Here is a 17,143-nt window from a genome sequence, read left to right as displayed (position 1 = left end):
TTTTGTGACTGACAAACACAGGTGACATGAAAATGAGGAGCATATGCTAAAACAAACGGGGGGAAGGATCCGAACAACCCTTCATCCGTATGTATTAGACTTGGTGTATATGTCTGGTAACGTAAAATAATAGAGAGGTGTCCTAATACTAAGAACTTTTTTTGTTGTTGTTGACAATTTTATAGATTCAAAACCAATTTCAAGGGCTATTTGCAGCAAAATAGTGGTTTTAGTCACTTGCTCTGATGAATGTAATATTTTCATAATAATAAAAACAGATCAGCAACATATGTCTCTCTTAAAAAATTATTTCATGTTTTTGATGCTTTTCATTTTAATAAAGTTTATTTTTATGTAGTTGTTTTGCTATTGTTTGCTTATTTGGATTTATGTTGTTTGTCTTGAAAACATACAGATTTTTTTTTAAATAAAAAAAGAGACTATAATTAACAAAAAATATATAGCCTAATATTTTTTTTTATTATTATTTTTTTTTATCTATAGGCCTGGACTTTTGAAAGAGATCTGAGCCATATCTAGGGACCCTAATATCACTGTTCATGTGCTTATATCACTTTTTTACTTTAGTAGGAAAAACCACTCAGAATACCCCAACTTCAGCTTTAACATGCTACAACTACGTCATTAGCAACTGTACAAAAATGATGCCATATCAACCACTCAAAACACCCAGGAATTGTGCATGGTGACGAGTTTTACATTATACATAGCGCAACCAACATCTTCTTCAGAAACTCTAATTCATGTGGTTCAGATAACATAATATTTTGAGTGTCTGTTGATTAAACAAATATCCTTCATTGTGATAACTAAAAATTTTAATTCCAGTGAACTCAAAATATTAAGGCAACCAGGTTACTTTCTTTTTTAAGTTAAACCAACAATATTATTGTACAGTGTACAGACAGATAAGTGACTCTACATTGACCTTGAGTGTAATACCTCAGTTTATTTGATTTATTCTGATAAAGCATATGATATGCTACTTCATTTCACCATGCATTCTTTTCACCAACACATTTCATAACCATTTATGTAAAACGTTTAGTATGTATTTTAATGAGCATATGTATGGCATAGGCCTACTGTATTTGTTCAACTTGTATTTGCATATGTATTTTTGTTACATGGGGGACACACACCAGTTTATACACAATCAGTTTTTTATATTTTATTTTTATTTATTGCACAATTTAACAATACTGCTTTAAAGCGCATTAATACAGCAGCCTCTGATGCTTGTAAGGCACATGTGTTTATGCATGTGTGAAGATATCTGGATTCAGGCCAACACATCAACAACACAGCTGTGATGAATCATCCATTGGCTCAAAAACTCTAAAAAAAGAAAAAGACATAATAAATAACACTGTAAATCTGCTTTAGATATGATCTGGCAATTAATATACTGGTTTAGTAACATGGTTTTTACTAGTATTTAGAATAACACATTCAGTAGATTTTTGGGGTTGCATGGGGCGCCCCCTAACGGTAGCATCAGTAGACTGCACACAATTAAACAAGGTCAAGGCTAAATGTTTGAGCCCTCGCTTTGTTTCATTGAATGTTTGAATCATCGATATAAATGAGCATCAAATATTGCTTAGAATTAATATCTTATAGTTCTTGAAACCTGACATTTAAATTACTTCCTTTTTTGTAGTCATATTGGTATTAAAACAAAAGTTAAAACTATTAAAAACCCCGTTTTCGTAGTTGAAATAAAACAAATTATAAATATTTGATGAAAAACTTAAACGAAAATTAGAAATGTTGCAACGTGACAACTAAGTAACTGAAATGTTAAATTTGATATAGTAGGCCTACTAAAATTACTAAAACTCAAATAAAAATAAATTAAAGCTAAATAAAAATATACAAAAAACTTCAAACTAAATTGAAATGACTGAAAATATAAAACTGGAAGCCAATTTTAAAATATGTATACAATTGAATTAGTAGTAGCCTATATAAATACTGAAATAACACTGATTGTATGCTATGTTGGTAGCCTACATACTCACAATCATTTATTTTCCCATTTTTTTACCCTTTCTCAGTCCAGGATCTCTTTGATGCACCAGCAGCAGAGCAGGAAGTAGAGGCACTCTTTAAGAGACTGGATAGCTCCATACGCCATATTTCCTCCCAGGATGCCTTTTCCACGGCCCATCCCCATGGCTGCATCTCTCAGGTTTCGGCCCAGTGAGGAGGGCATGGCCTGGGGCAGCGGGCGCTCTGGGTGCATCTCTCTCCAACGCTCCACGGCCGACTGGAGAGCGCGAGCAATACTTGAAGGGAGGGACTGGAGGAGAGCGGGCCAGGTCCTTGTTTGCCGCTGCGCGTTGTGGGTCTCCACTTTTTCCTTCAACCGTAACCTCTCTTCTGAAGAAACCCTGAAGTGAACTGCGTTCTCGCTCAATGCTCTGACAGGGATACACGGACCCAGTGCCCCCTGTAAAATGGGTTTTATTCAGCTGTGGAAAATGCCAGCTAACTGTCCACCTGCCATTACACAATGGCCTCACAACATCTCTCATCTATCTATTGTTCATCTCTAATTCCTCTACTGTTCACTGAAAGGTCCTGAATGACTGTCAAAATATTGCTCCATAGTGCACAAACAAATACAGATAGTCTGTTCTCATGTTATTTATTCAGTAATAATATGATCAATGTCACAAACTATTGTAACTTTACAATAAGGTCTTATTTGTTAACACGTAAATGCATTAGCTAACATAAACTAACAATGAGCATTATGTTTCAAAGCATTTATTAATCTTTGTTAAAGTTAGTAAAAATTGTTCAGGTTAGCTACATTAGAAAACCTCCTTTTGAAACCTTTATTATTAAGAGTGTAGTAAATGTAGAAGTTACCATTGAATAAGATTAATAAATGCTGTAGAAGTATTGTTCTTTGTTAGTTCATGTTAACTACTTTTAACAAATGAAACCTTAATGTAAAGTGTTACTGAATAATGTCATGGCCATTACAGCAATAAGAATCTGAGATCTGACACATTTAGGGGCCTGTGAACCCCTTGAGCAATAGATTTATGCACATTATTTGAAGCTGTCTGGTATATAAAAGGGATCTAGATCAGAGCCGCTCAAATAAATGTCCATTTTATCATTTAAAAGGACTTTGTGCTAAACAAGGCAATAGGTAAAAATGAAATGCAGAAAGGTGAATGATATATATGTATTTATATATGTAATCTATCGTTTGATACAGGTGTAAACATTTATGTTTTCCCCAAAGAACAACAACATAAAACAAATTATTAAAATAATCAAAAACATGTATTTTGTTTAAAAAAAAGAAGAAACAACAATTATATAGGCAAATAAGAAAAAGACAGCCTTTGGCTTCAAAAATCGCAAACAACCAACCACAACACAAAAGTCACCATTACCACAATAACAGGAAGGGTTTCCATGCAACAAAAGGCCGCTGTGAAATATGAAAATGAGCAAACTGTTGAGTGGCGAGTCAGAGTTGTAATAGCCAGATTATTCCAGACCATTCCAGCCCTGTGTATGTACGCATCCACACACACACAGACTCATAAACACACTTTGTTTAAACTCCATTACCAGAGTGACCAGATCTGTGGTGCCATCAGCACATAAAAACTGACGTCAAATGATTAAAAAAAACATTCAATGCATAAATTTAAATTATAACAGGCTAAAAATCACTTAAGCGTGAGGGCTGGTCACATACAGCTGCAGCTGGAATCCATCTGGATTTTATAATGTGGAATGAATGTTGACCAATGACTCAAAATACACAACTTGCATCCACTAAAAAGGCTAAAAATAAAAGTTGCCCATTTCAGATTCATAAAGCATCCAGATAAAGGGCCTTTGTATATCTGACTAAGCAAATCCTTATCATTTACATAGACGTGGTTGATGAACACAATGTGATGGCGTTGTCTTCAGGAGAGCTAGTCAAATCTTACACCTTTGTTTTTTTACCCAGTACAATCCTGCGAGTTTGCAAATTCCCAAGGGATACATTTGACACAGATCCACACAGTAAATTACTGGTTTTAGACATAGCTATTAGCATAAGCAAAGCTTATTTACATGTTGTCTTACAGGGCATCTAATGTCGGTCTCCGAATAAGAGACAGAACAAGGTGTTTATTCACAAACGCAAGTTTAAGCAACATAACGTTATACTAACCGAATGTATTTAACCCACAGTTCAGCACTAAACTAAGCACAGTAAAAACAGCATAGCAGAATTAACATGCGGAAGAAAATGAAGACTGCTTTCCCAAAATCTGTACTAAGCCTCACTTAACTGGTGTCATTTTTGCAGTTGATTATTTTTTCAGTTGTGTTTTGTCATGATTACCCATAGGACCACAAAAGGCGACTGTGTTTTATCGTTGTGTCTGTGTTCGGTGAAAAAGGCACAATCAATTTCAGAGCAAACAAAGATGAAAAAAGTGGTTTCCTGTCTGTGGCTTCAACAAAAAAACTGCACTTGTGGCTGCAAAGACACGTTCAGATTTCGTTTGGAGTGCTGTTCCTCTTCCTGGATGGACTGTCCCCTTGCAATATGCACCATTCAAATGCAGACTTAATTATAGTGAACCTTAAAAAAAAAGATGCATATTTCACAATACGCATCATATCCTCCCACTTTCTCTTGTAACAAGGCTCTGAACATACTGAAGCAGCTGAAACTTCCGATACACGTGAAAATTGATAGTCAATGCGAACAGAGGAAAAGACAAAGAAAAACAGAACCTCCATTTCCCAGAATAAAACCAACCGGACGATAATGTCGTCAGCTGATCATTGCAACAAATTCCTGGTTAAAATGACATCATAATTAGGCTTTAAACTGTTTGATATCAAACCGCAGTCCCTCAGTCCTATTCCGGCTTACTCATCCATGTTGACAGATTGCACTTCATTTTTTTTTTCTCTCGTCCCTTTTCTCCCAGGCTGATATATATATGATGTTATGTGGAAAAGGAATGTTCCCTTTTTCCACACACTAGTTCATAATACCTCACAACGAGCAGCGTAAGTTCCTCACAGAGTCTACTTAATTGCATAAGGAAAAATCCACACAGTTTCTTTGCTGCTAAAGCTTTCACATATGTTCAGGGGTGTTCCCAAAAAAGCCAAAATTCCCAATTTTCCTAGGGCATCATGTTCGGATCTGTAAAGGGTTTTGTGAGGGTGAGAATAAGAGGCATTTTGAGTGTTATCCCTTGATGGGAACACTGGAAATTCCGGTAGGAATTGCAAAGGATTCATTTAATGTGGACGGTGACATCTGTGATTGGAGAATGAGCGCTGTATTCTCTTTAAAGTTTTGCATATTCATCAAACAGTCTTGAGACCACGGCAATGCAAGGATTTACAAATCGACCACAACAAAACGGCTCTCTGAAAATGAACGGCCAATATGAAGCTTGAGTCTTTGGATTTCTCTCAATGCCATAGATGTGAATCTTTAGAGTGCTACAAAGGTTCTGCAGTTTTAGTACATTCACATCAACTCTTGACTCTAAAAATGCCTGGGCCTGTTGCCATGGTTACAGGTGCACCCCTGTCTTATTTCAAGACACGATATTGTGTTGGGGAAGTGATGTCATATCCATTACGCTTCAGCTTCTCTTTCAGACGCCTTATCGTTTGGCTTTTTGTAATCGCTTATTTCAAGTAGAATGATTGCATTGCTTCTTAATTTCATGGCCGGTGGTTGATGCGGTACAAAATTCTGTGTTTCTGTGAAGATATGATTAGCTTACACTCCCATTTTGGAAAAAAAGTCTTTCTCTAAAAGAGTCTGGCAAAAAAAAAAAAAAGGGAGAGGGAAAGGGAGGAGTTTTTTCTCTCTAAAAAGGGTGGTGGAGAAAAATCAGCCTTTTTACTCAAGCTCGGCGATCGACTGGCTGCTGCAGACACACCTCGCTTCCTGCTGAGATGATTGGCAGGCGGTTGTCCATGTGATAGCTAATCAAGTGACTGACACTCTCGAAGCGGTGGTCTTTGGTGCGCACCTACAAATTGTGAAAGGAAAGATACAGAAGTTAAATAGTCATTAATGTTAAAGAATTATAGAACGTTTTAATAAGGACCACCATCTTACTCACCACTCCCTCTGGATCCACCAGAAGCAGGTGTTTGGCTTGGCTGCCCTGCTGTCCAGTGAGGACGTACTGGCCTGGTGTGGTGCCTGACTCCCGCACCAGGAAGTCTCCATCCTTGGTCAGGAGTCTTTCGGCCTGCCTGCGGCTTAGAGGTCCGTGGAACCAGGGCTCGTTCTGCAGCTGCTCTGCCAGAGGGGGCGCCACTGCTCCCGACACCCCTAAAGCAGCATCAAATGGCTCTAAAAGACCGAAATCTTTTGTGAATTTACTTTCAGTTTTTCTATCTAGCATCTAAACTGTACTACTAAAAAGGTATTTTACACTTGAAATAGTTAACCCTGGGTCATTCTAAACCCTATTAATTAACAATTAATTCTGTGTATTCATAAGCTGATGTTTCACATTGCACATTCCTAAACCCTGGGTTAACAGTCTTATTTGCATATTTGTGATGTCAGTGTCATTAATTGGATGAACGCAGCACGCAACCTGTTTACATAAAAACTCTAGCATTATTGCCACCTGTACTATCGAGTTTATATTGAATGGACATTTCGGATTACAAAGGCAAGAATTAAAGTGTCTTCACTCAAAAGGGCTTTTCACACTGCTCTTAACCCCGGGTTATCGTCATTCTAAAATAGCTTTTAACCCCAGGTAAAGGAGAGTTTCACACTTTTAATTTAGATGCAGGGTCAGCACCATTTTTGCGGTATTAACTCTGTACAGTGTGAAATGATGCAGTGTTAAAATGTTACAACGAGATGCTTAGCAACCGATAACCAATCGCATGCCTTATGTTCACGCGCTTTGGACAGTCACGGAAACACGATGTATATATATATATATATATATATATATATATATATATATATATATATATATAAAACAGTCATGATAGGAAAAATGTCAAATGGCGATGGAAAACACGAAAGCTGGAGTGCAGAAGAGACCGTTTCATTCTTACCTTTATAGTTTGAAAAGTTCACTCAGAAAAAACTTGATATTACAGTCAGCAGCGTGTAATATGAGGACGCGCAATGCTAGAGCCTTTATGTAAACAGGTCATGTGCTGCGTTTGTCCAGTCAGTAACACTGACACTGCAAATAAGGACTTTAACCCAGGGTTTAGGAATGTGCAGTGTGAAACGGCAGTTTATGAATACCCAGGATTAACTTTTAACCTTGGGTATAGTATGAGCAGTGTGATACTTGAAATAAATAAATTAAAATAACCCAGGATTCTGTTTAGCCGGGGTTTAAAATGATCCACGGTTAACTATTTCAAGTGTGAAAAGCCCTAAATTGTCTATTTCTATCAGCATTTTACATGTTTCCTCTCAAACACTGAGTTTACTGTTCATATGCAATGCGCTGTGTTTCCGTGACTGTCCAAAGCACGCAAATACGAGTCTCAAATGGTTGTCTGTTGCTAAGCATCTAGCTGTAACATTCTACATCACAATGTTTTACACTGTACAACTTTGGCACTGCAATGTGGGGTTAACAACTGATTTATTTTTGACAAATCAGACTGTACGAAAGAATTAATTGAAAACAATGATTCAAGCATTTGGTTGCATCATCATTTCAAAATAAAAGAGCCTGAGTGGAATTAGTGATGTATTAAAATGGTTTTATGTAATGCTGTTTATTGCTATGGTTATATTCTTATATTGATGCACACATAATATAAATAAATAACACATTATTCCATGTGTTCAATTAATGAAATAAATGAAATGAAATTAGGAAAAATTCTTAAGATTATTATTTCATATATTTTGCTGTTTTTTTGTTATAGTGATGCATACAAAAAATTATATATATAAAAAAAAAATCTTGTGTTCATTAACTGAAAAAGTATGGAGAACATGTTTTGAATATTTAAAAATTTGCTACGTTTTTTTAAAGCCATTTTAGAGGAATCAAATATCATCAAAACGTCTTTTTGTTACACTATATCATCCTGCAAGTGTTACTCACTCATGTCAAACGCATCTCTGTGAGCATTTCCATTGGCTGCTGCTGCCGCCCCCGCTGGGAGGCGGGGTTTATCCACATTAACGTATGAGGGGTCATCAAACAAGCCTCCCTCCTTAACACCCACTGAAAAGGAGAGAGAAAGAGAGGCTAACAGTGAGGTTAAACTGAGTTAACCTTCAGGTGAGTGTGCTTAAGCGGTGCCATTCTGAGTCCTATTGTCAGCAAGGCCGGCGATCCAGAAGCCACCTCTCAAAGGAGCTGTGTAATAGGTTTGGGCAGCGTCCAACAGAGAGCAATGGACAGTGACAGAAAAAACGCTGACTCACTCTGCGCAATGACAGTCTCAGCCGAGAGGAAATTGAAATGTAGGGAAGTGTGACAATATAAGACTGACAAATACTATGTGGCACTATGAAGAAACAGGGCAGGGATTATTAGTGTGAAGCGCGTGTGTGTGTGTGTAAACCTGACCTGGTAGAGGAGGTAGAGGCTGCTTGTGAATTTCGTTCTGGCAGGGCTGTCCATAGGGCTGTGGAGACATATCGCATTAAGAGTGTTGACACACATTTATTCACTAGTCGTGTTTCGTTAATGAATTAATCTGTGTTTTTGAATAAATATTTAATTTAATGAAAATCCCTTTTTATACACTAAATCATGTTCATACACTTAATTATAGTTCTTGTTCACTGAAGTCTCTCTCTTTTGAAGACGATGAGCTCTAGTTTGAAATGTGTGACGGCTTTGGTGGCTTTTCAACCTGTGAAGACTTACTGTACCATCATCTAATAGCATTCATTAGATTATATTAAATTGTTTAAAATTAAATAGTAATAATTAATAATTGTATTTTTGTGTACGTCAATGCTTATGATGCTTACAGCATGTCTTCATAGATTTTTAAATTCACAAAATGTAGATTTGTTTCGAAGAACATTCTATTTACCGAATCAATTCAATGACTCAATGATTCACTCATAACACATAAAAGACACTAATTTGTTGCAATTTAATGGTCACTGAACAACACTTTATTTGTGCACAGGTTCAAAAGACTCGAGATCAAATCCAAACTAACTGACTAACACATGCTCGTAGAAATGTGTCTCACCAGCGTGGCTCCTGTACTGTGTCCAGGACGGTTTCTCATATCAACCAGGCCTCCAGGGGGAGGCTGTTTACCCGGGAAGTTATTGTAATACGGAACCTCTGGGGGTGGAGCCAAGTCCTCTTCCTCCTCCTCCCAGGCTGACCCATCGAAAGGAGCCATCCTAAGAGAGAGTTACAGTATTATTATATTTACATGGGCATGCTGTTTGAGTGATGTTAAATGATGTATTGCTTTGTTATGAAACCAGCAGTGAACAACCAGTTAAAACAGCTCAAACATGCATTTTAGTCTGGGACTAGCTTAAGCCTTGTCTGTGAAACCGGGGGATAGGCTATTTTATTTTGTTAGCAATATCAACACTGTTCTTGAGATACAACATTGCATAAGATATTAATACTTGTTTCCATAGATAGTATGTTGAATATAAAGTACATTTGGAATATCTGGCAGATTTTTAGTAATTTTAACTGGACATAAACTCATTTGTTAGGATGTTTCACAGTGTATGATGTGGGTAAGCAGTGCAAATAGACACAAATGGCATTGAGTTTCAGCATACATAGTCAACAAGTCTATACCAACATATTTTTCAGGTTCTTAAGTGTATTTAAAACTCTTGTTTACATACAGAATTACACACAAAAACAAGAGCTTGCGTTCGATAATCATGTTAGCGCTGTCAATGCATGGTGTAAACACACACACGATATTTAGGGGGTTTCTTATGACCCTAGGGAGGTACTATGATTAAATAAATGTACATACACATGTAAACACACTGACATAAATGTAAATGTTTGCACTGTGTGTTTGATCAGGCACACACACACTTACCGATCATGAGGGGTAACCAGTTTGGGGGGGTTCTTCAGGTACTGTTTAAAGCGCAGTTCAAAAGCCTGACCTATGGTGCTGATGACCTCCTGAGCCAAGCCCTCTGAGCATTCCAGGATATGACATGCTACAAGGCAGGAAGTGATCATCAAACATCAGATATTGTAAATCAAGACATCATTTAGTCATTCCTTAAAGGTAGAGTTCACCCAAAATGAAACATCATGTCATTCCAAATATTTTGGGTAAACGATTTCTTTAATTAAAGCCCTAATAAATACTGCCACATTAAACTTATTAATTCAGTATTTAACATCACTTCAAATAAATTGTACATGAAAGCAGTAATTTACATTTCACTGAAGGATATGACAGAATTCAATGTGAAAGTGTTTTTACCTCTTTGATTGACGGGGTCTTTGGCGACGTAGGCAACATACTCTGCTGTGTCCTGGGGAGAAATGAAAAAAAAAGGGATGGAGAAGAAGAAAAGAATGAACAGGAGGACATTAAGAGAAATTAGAGAACAGACACACAGAACAAAGGGATAAGCAGAAGAAAGTAACCCTTAGTTGAAGCAGTCTATTCACTAAAGGGCAGGAAGAAGAAGAGGAAACAGTGGGAGAAAAAGAACAGGCAGCAAGACAGATGAATAAGACAAATGAGCGAGGGATGGCAGAATGAGACTGAAGCTGATAGATCCTTGAGCGACATGAAAATGAGGAAATGAAATGTAGGGATGTATCAGATAACCGACTAAATGATTAGATGTAAATAATTTAACCATTAAATAATAATTATACTACTAAAAATACTGATACATTTTATTTAATATTAATTTAAATTAAACATTATTTAAATCGATAATTAACTTAAATAATTATTCATTTTAAATTAATTATTTCAAATTAAATTATAAATTTTCATAACATTTCACTTCATTTAAATTATATATATATATATATATATATATATATATATATATATATATATATATATATATATATATATAAAATCAAATAACAATCTATTCTAAAAAAAATATTATACTTTATTATTCCATAAATAAACCAATTGAAAATAATTATAATTACTTATTACTTATAAAACACATCCTTCATGCTGTCCTACAATACACTTTAAAGGTCTTCGCAGTGAATGCAAGCGTTATTTAAAGAGAAATGCTCGAACAATGACTACATTGAGACATTTTATTTTTAAAAGCGATCCAAGTGTGTGTGTTGTGGACTCTGGCTTTTCATGGCCATCAGCTCGGCTAATTACTAAACGGATTTGTGCTGCAGTTGATTAAATCAACAGCTGATGAGTTTAATCAATGAAATTAACAATGACGATCATCGACTACTGATGAACATCCCTAGTAAAGACAGAAAGACAAGTAGAAAGATATCGAGAGACGGGGTCTGACTCACTGGATCTCCTCCTGATGCAAAAGAGATGGACTGCATGTGATGGTTGGCGATAATCTGTAGGGAGAGAGGGATGGAGAAGAGGACAATGTGACCAAAAAAAAAAGACAAAAAAAGTGCGAAAATGAGATGAAGAATGAGCAAACATTGCAAGCAAAGGATGGACAGAGACAAGGGGAGAAACGATGTGGTGAGAATGCGGTCCAACATAGAGGAACAGAGCAGTTATGTGCAGTAATTCTGCATGGTTTAGATTCATTAAGATAAACACATATCAGCAGGGCAATTACTCCAGGCCCTATTCTGGGCTCCAGTCAGCTGCCTGCTGAGCAGCCCGAACGCTGATAAACCTCACTGCGCTAATGCCAAACACACTGGCGTATAACTGAAGAATTATTAGCGAGGAAAAGAAAGTCCTGTGGTGCAGCAGTAAACAAGCCAGAGGATATCTGCTCCTGCCGAATACGCCAACTTTACATAATCTATTGGGCCTCCGGGTACCACACTTATAAACTTTAACTTATTTAACTTAGTTAAACGTCGACAAATATATGAAGATTAGCCCCTTGGAACACCTAATGCAGAATACTTCTCATTTAGTCTACATGTTTCATCTAATACTTACATTTAATTTCATTCAACAAAAATGTTTTAACACTTAGTCAAGTCAAGTCAAGTTTATTTGTATAGCGCTTTTCACAATACAGATTGTATCAAAGCAGCTTCACAGTATTAAATTAAAATAATACAACAAAGTTTGTTTCAAGAGGAATTTATTGATTGATAAAATTAAATTAAATATCCCCAAAATATCCCCAACGTAAGTTAAGTGTTACTTATCGAAAAATAACTAAAGGTCAGGCAAGAATAAGGCTGCACGATTAATTTCTAAAAGATTGCGATCTTGATTCAAACACCCACGTGATCTTGTCCCATTCGCCTGTGTCTATTAATCCTTTTATGATCACAGCGAACATTCAGTTCTGTGTTGGCCCTGTTGCTGACCCAGAGAGAGCAGATGTCATGTGTAGGTATCAAACAGTTTCAACCACACAGTATCATCATTTCTGTAAAAGTTTAGTTAGGATATAGAGATCAAAATAGACTAATCACCTTTTGAAAGCAATTTGATGCCTCAAATAATGATTGCATCAAATGCATTGTTGCGCCAGTAGGTGCCGAAAAGAGACAGTTAAAAAGATGAACGTCACTGAATCAATCAAGAGATTCGTTCAAAAATGCTGATTCATCGAGTAATGAAACAAGTGAAGTCTTTAGGAATAAGTCATTGAATCATTCAAATTTAAAAAAATATATTTCAAAATTAATTTAGTCTGCAGCAATTAACATTTTGTCAGAACCTTTAGAATTACCTGTCAGAATTACGTTTAGTTGACTACTCAGAATCATGGGAGAATCGTCATCTCTATTTTTAGCCAAAAAAAATATTTAGCCAGAATTGTGCAGCTCTAGGCGAGACATATAATTGTTTTATCATTGTCATCATTGTTTTATCATTGTCTCAAATGTGTCTTCTGTGACCACTTGCAAGAAGTGTCACTGCGCGTTGATAAAGTGCAAAAAGTCAAATGTACATAAAACAAAAATAATAATTATTCCACATTCTTGGATTTCTCTTTTCAATCCACACAGAAAAAAACCTGTAAAATACAGGTTTTTTTAAACCTGTATTTTAGCGCAATGGATGTTTGACAAGTTTGTTTGCTTTCTTAGGTTATTTAGTACTCACAATATGCAATCAGAGCCAAACTAGTGTTTACACTTTTCAAGGAAATCAACCTACTTGAATGGCTTGCTTATAGCTGTCTCTGCACATACTAGCACAACCAGGATATGAGAAAGTATTTTAACATTGCAAACTTCACTTTTAAGACATACAGAGAAACATTTATTTTCGAAAGAGATAGCATAATTCAATCCAACCCGTCCAGCTGTGAAGAGCGTCTGCATGACGCAGGCCACTTTTATCATTAGATGAGGGTAACAATGAATTTCATACAGGAAAGAAGGCACCATATTAATGTCTGTGTGCTTGTGTGACGTCTAACCTGTTTGCAGTCGGCTGCCAGTAGGTTCAGACTGCTGGTCGACACGGTGAGGTTGATTGTCATTCCAGCAAACTGGAGATTACTCTTCCCTAAGATGGAGGAGAGACAACGAGAGGAGGGCTGGAGAGAGACAGAAACAGACTCCATTATTTACACCACACACCAGATTAAAAAAGTTCAGCTAAAAATTTCATGGCAAAGATGATGAAAACTAAATATTTTATGAAAAGAGATTTTATTGGGAAACAAAGAACATTTTATATAGTTTGGTCTGTCTAAGGCCTGTTTTACCTCACACAGTTCTTTTAATTTTTTTTTTTGACTTTTATTCAGAAATGGTGCATTAAATTGATCAAAAGTGACGAAGACATTTATAATGTTTCTATTTCAAATAAATACTGTTCCTTTGAACTTTCTATTTATGAAATAATCCTGAAAAACTAAATATCATTGTCATTGAAATATTAAGCAGCAAAAAAAGGAAATGGTTACTTGAGAACCAAATTAGCATATTATTAGAATAATTTCTGAGGGATCATGTGACACTGAAGACTGGAGAAATTAATGATAAAAATGGTAGTTTTACAAATCACAAGAATAAACTGCATTTTAAAACATATTAAAATATTTTAAGGGTAATAATATTTCACAATATTACGTTTTTTACTGTATTTTGATGCCTTATATAAATAAAAGCAGATAGAAAATGCAATCTTTTGTAAAATAGGCTTTACAAATTAAAGAAATGTGAAATACAAGAATGAACTAGTTTCGCATGCAGTAACAGACACTTACAATTCAGTAAATCTGCCTGAATCCAGAAGATTTAAGACGTTTAAAACTACACTTTGGGGTTCAGTTTCAGTTTTGTGTAAATTAACTACCATTTGGATATGAATACGACCCTCTTCCTCATGTAAATTACATTTCATAATGATAATGTCTGGTTTAGACTTTGAGTGGCATGATACAACTGATAACCATTTGAAATGAACAGCTGTTATTAAAGTGAAAAAATAAATAAATAAATGTGATAACCCAGAAATCACTTTATTTTCTGTACAGAGATGCAGTAGAACACAACACAAGCCGTCTGCTACAGTTACGCTGCTGCTTCGCTTTCACACTATTTATGCATGTTGTGTGAAACAGGCCTGTCTTGATCATAACCCTTTAACACAACACTTGATCACAACCCTGTAGGCAAATTGTGGTGTAGCACTCAACAACCTCTGAAACACCACAGTCTGACCAGCCTAGAGACAACACTTGAGCTAACTTGTGTGTGTGTGGGTGTATTGAACATAACACAGTAGCATTTTTACTGGAAACTGGTTAGACCGTAGAACACTATGAGGTTCGTGAGCTGTGACTGTAACTAACAAAAGTGTGAATATATTGCAAAGCTGAAAGTCTGTGTCTGAGGAAGTAAGATAAGATAAAGTGTTGAATACCTTTCTCCTTCGCTGAGCTCCTTTGGCACCTGGTACTGCCTCACACACCACTGATATTGCCTCCCTGCAATACAAAACATACGGTTATAAACATACACACACACACACACACACACACGCTGGCTACATATAGTGAGGAGAACATAATCAGATTGTTAGATGAGAGTTTCCATCACACTCCTTTTCATGCATTCCCAAATTTCATATGGCTGAGGGACAATTACATTAGACAAATGGTCCAGTCATTCCACTTCCTGTCATCTCACACATGCAAGCTGGCAGACATGCAAACAAATACACCAATGTTCTTGTTCACTTATTAATATCGCTATAGTTAACAAAAACTATAATGTAGATGAAAACTATTAGTAGTAAATAAATAAATAGTAAAAACGTAATAAACAAAAATTGTAAAAGCGAAATATACAAAAAAGAAAGTGAAGTTATAAATATTCACTAAAATATGAATAAAAACACAAAATGACAGAGAATTATTTAAATCAATGATAAACAGTCTGATTTAATTACTGCCTGAAGCCTGACCTTAGATCAATTTATCTGTCAAAACAACACCCAAATAAAAAAGCAGCAGCTGTTTAATTGACATAAAAAAATTAAAATGCAACAACCAAACTGTGATTTTTTTATATATATATATTTTTTTTTTAAATGTAGCAGAATAAAAGCAGAATAGGTCACAAGGCTGTCATCTTTAAAACTTGACGATACTTTGACGTTTTGTTCTGCAATGTAAACGTATACAAATACTCTTATTAATATGAATAAGACTGTCTTATTTAAGTTACTTATTAAAAATGTCCGTTTTAAAAAAGAAACATTAATGCTTAAAATATTACGTTTTCAGTATGGGTGTGTGTAATTCACTTTGTAGAACAAAACGTTCAAGTATCGACAAGTTATATTTACCACAGTTTTTATTTTACTCATAAATTGAAAAACCCCATTATAAAACCCCCATTGGAAAATCTTGAGAGAACCAGTGGCGAATTAGTCTTCTTGGTTTTGATGTCATCCCCGCACCACTCTATGCTGCAGGGCTGCACAATTTGGGGGAAATAAATCTAAATACAACTGTAATATTTCATTGTAAAAATATAACAATAATAATGATAAAACTGTAAAATGACAATTCTAATATTTATGGATGTTTTCATTTCTTTTCCCCCCCAACCATTAAGCCATCAAGCTTTTATTTTGATGGAAACAGCAGGGATGCCTTAAAGCTTTTCTTCTGATGACAACAGCCGGTTTATAAGCGCTTCTTATTAGAAAGTTAGGGAAGACGGTAATGCATTGATAATCCAAACGCATTTTATAATCGTGAACACAGTGCTGTGCTTTACTCTGAAATACGGATGACACATATTTATTTAATTAAATTGCAGCCTTGTGATGACTAAAGTGCAGCATTTAAAATGAACGCTATTAGTTTTTACAGTAAAAAAAAAAAAAAAAAAATGCATTTAGATTTTTTTTTTTTTATTTATTATAGGGATGCACGATATATATCAGCCACCATATCAGTATCGGCCGATTAAAGTTCATTTTTAATGTTATTGGCCCAATAAGAAAATTTGGCCGATATATTAAAGCTGATAAATAATGGATGATTTCCTTCAGCTGAGACACTTCAGATGTGCACTGTTCGCCATGGTTTTGAATTGCTTGAAATATGATTCAAAAAGGAAAATAGGGTCAAGTGCAAAATGTGCAGTGCAAGTCTGTCATATAGGCTCCATAACCACAAGTAAAACTACAACTAAGTGAAAATTATAATTAAAATATGAAATAAAAAAAAAGTGTTACTTTTTCCAAAATACAATAACTCAATACACACCCTATCAATGCTTTTTTCTTGAATGCGTTTCACCCTCCAACGAGAATCGAGGATTATGCATGAAAAGTTTATCGAGCAGCTGCTACTGTCAATATTGAGAAGCAAATGTGTGTAACATCCATTAACAAACGCACACGCCAACACTGAGAAAAGGGAGGAAACCATGAGGGTTCCAGAGGACTCTATTAAAAGACTTTGTGGTTACACAGCAGGGCTGCTGCTATTATAATGCCTCCCTTCTTCCCTGATCTC

General features: G+C 35.7%; 2 protein-coding genes across 7 annotated transcripts in view; both read right to left on the bottom strand.

The window, feature by feature from the left end:
* Nucleotides 1–103: 103 nt before the first annotated feature.
* Nucleotides 104–3,063, bottom strand: lenep (lens epithelial protein). Of its 2 annotated transcripts, none has more exons than XM_082149599.1 (2): nt 2,046–3,063; nt 104–1,359 (listed from the first exon to the last, which is right to left on the bottom strand). In XM_082149599.1, the coding sequence occupies exon 1, from the start codon at nt 2,267–2,269 to the stop codon at nt 2,078–2,080; it is 192 nt and encodes a 63-aa protein (XP_082005725.1). In that variant the 5' UTR covers nt 2,270–3,063; the 3' UTR covers nt 104–1,359; nt 2,046–2,077. The 2 variants fall into 2 exon arrangements, with proteins under 2 accessions (XP_082005725.1, XP_082005724.1); XM_082149598.1 differs by having other exon boundaries at nt 2,072–3,063.
* A 149-nt stretch (nt 3,064–3,212) lies between these two features.
* shc1 (SHC (Src homology 2 domain containing) transforming protein 1) overlaps nt 3,213–17,143 on the bottom strand; it is a 39,895-nt gene continuing 25,964 nt past the window's right edge. For 4 of the 5 annotated variants that reach the window (XM_082149587.1, XM_082149588.1, XM_082149589.1 and 1 more), the window contains 10 exons: nt 15,034–15,097; nt 13,580–13,699; nt 11,514–11,567; nt 10,480–10,531; nt 10,081–10,207; nt 9,247–9,406; nt 8,607–8,664; nt 8,136–8,258; nt 6,153–6,388; nt 3,213–6,059 (listed from right to left, as the gene is read on the bottom strand). In XM_082149587.1, coding sequence (XP_082005713.1) covers nt 5,931–6,059; nt 6,153–6,388; nt 8,136–8,258; nt 8,607–8,664; nt 9,247–9,406; nt 10,081–10,207; nt 10,480–10,531; nt 11,514–11,567; nt 13,580–13,699; nt 15,034–15,097 — 1,123 coding nt within the window. In that variant the 3' untranslated portion in view covers nt 3,213–5,930. The remainder of the gene's footprint in view (nt 6,060–6,152; nt 6,389–8,135; nt 8,259–8,606; nt 8,665–9,246; nt 9,407–10,080; nt 10,208–10,479; nt 10,532–11,513; nt 11,568–13,579; nt 13,700–15,033; nt 15,098–17,143) is intronic. The other variant, XM_082149586.1, reaches the window with a different exon arrangement.

This window comes from Leuciscus leuciscus, assembly GCF_965113295.1.
Source record: "Leuciscus leuciscus genome assembly, chromosome: 20".
Classification (NCBI taxonomy): Eukaryota; Metazoa; Chordata; class Actinopteri; order Cypriniformes; family Leuciscidae; genus Leuciscus; species Leuciscus leuciscus.
Note: the sequence above shows the minus strand (reverse complement) of the source record. Positions and strands in the feature narration are given on the sequence as shown.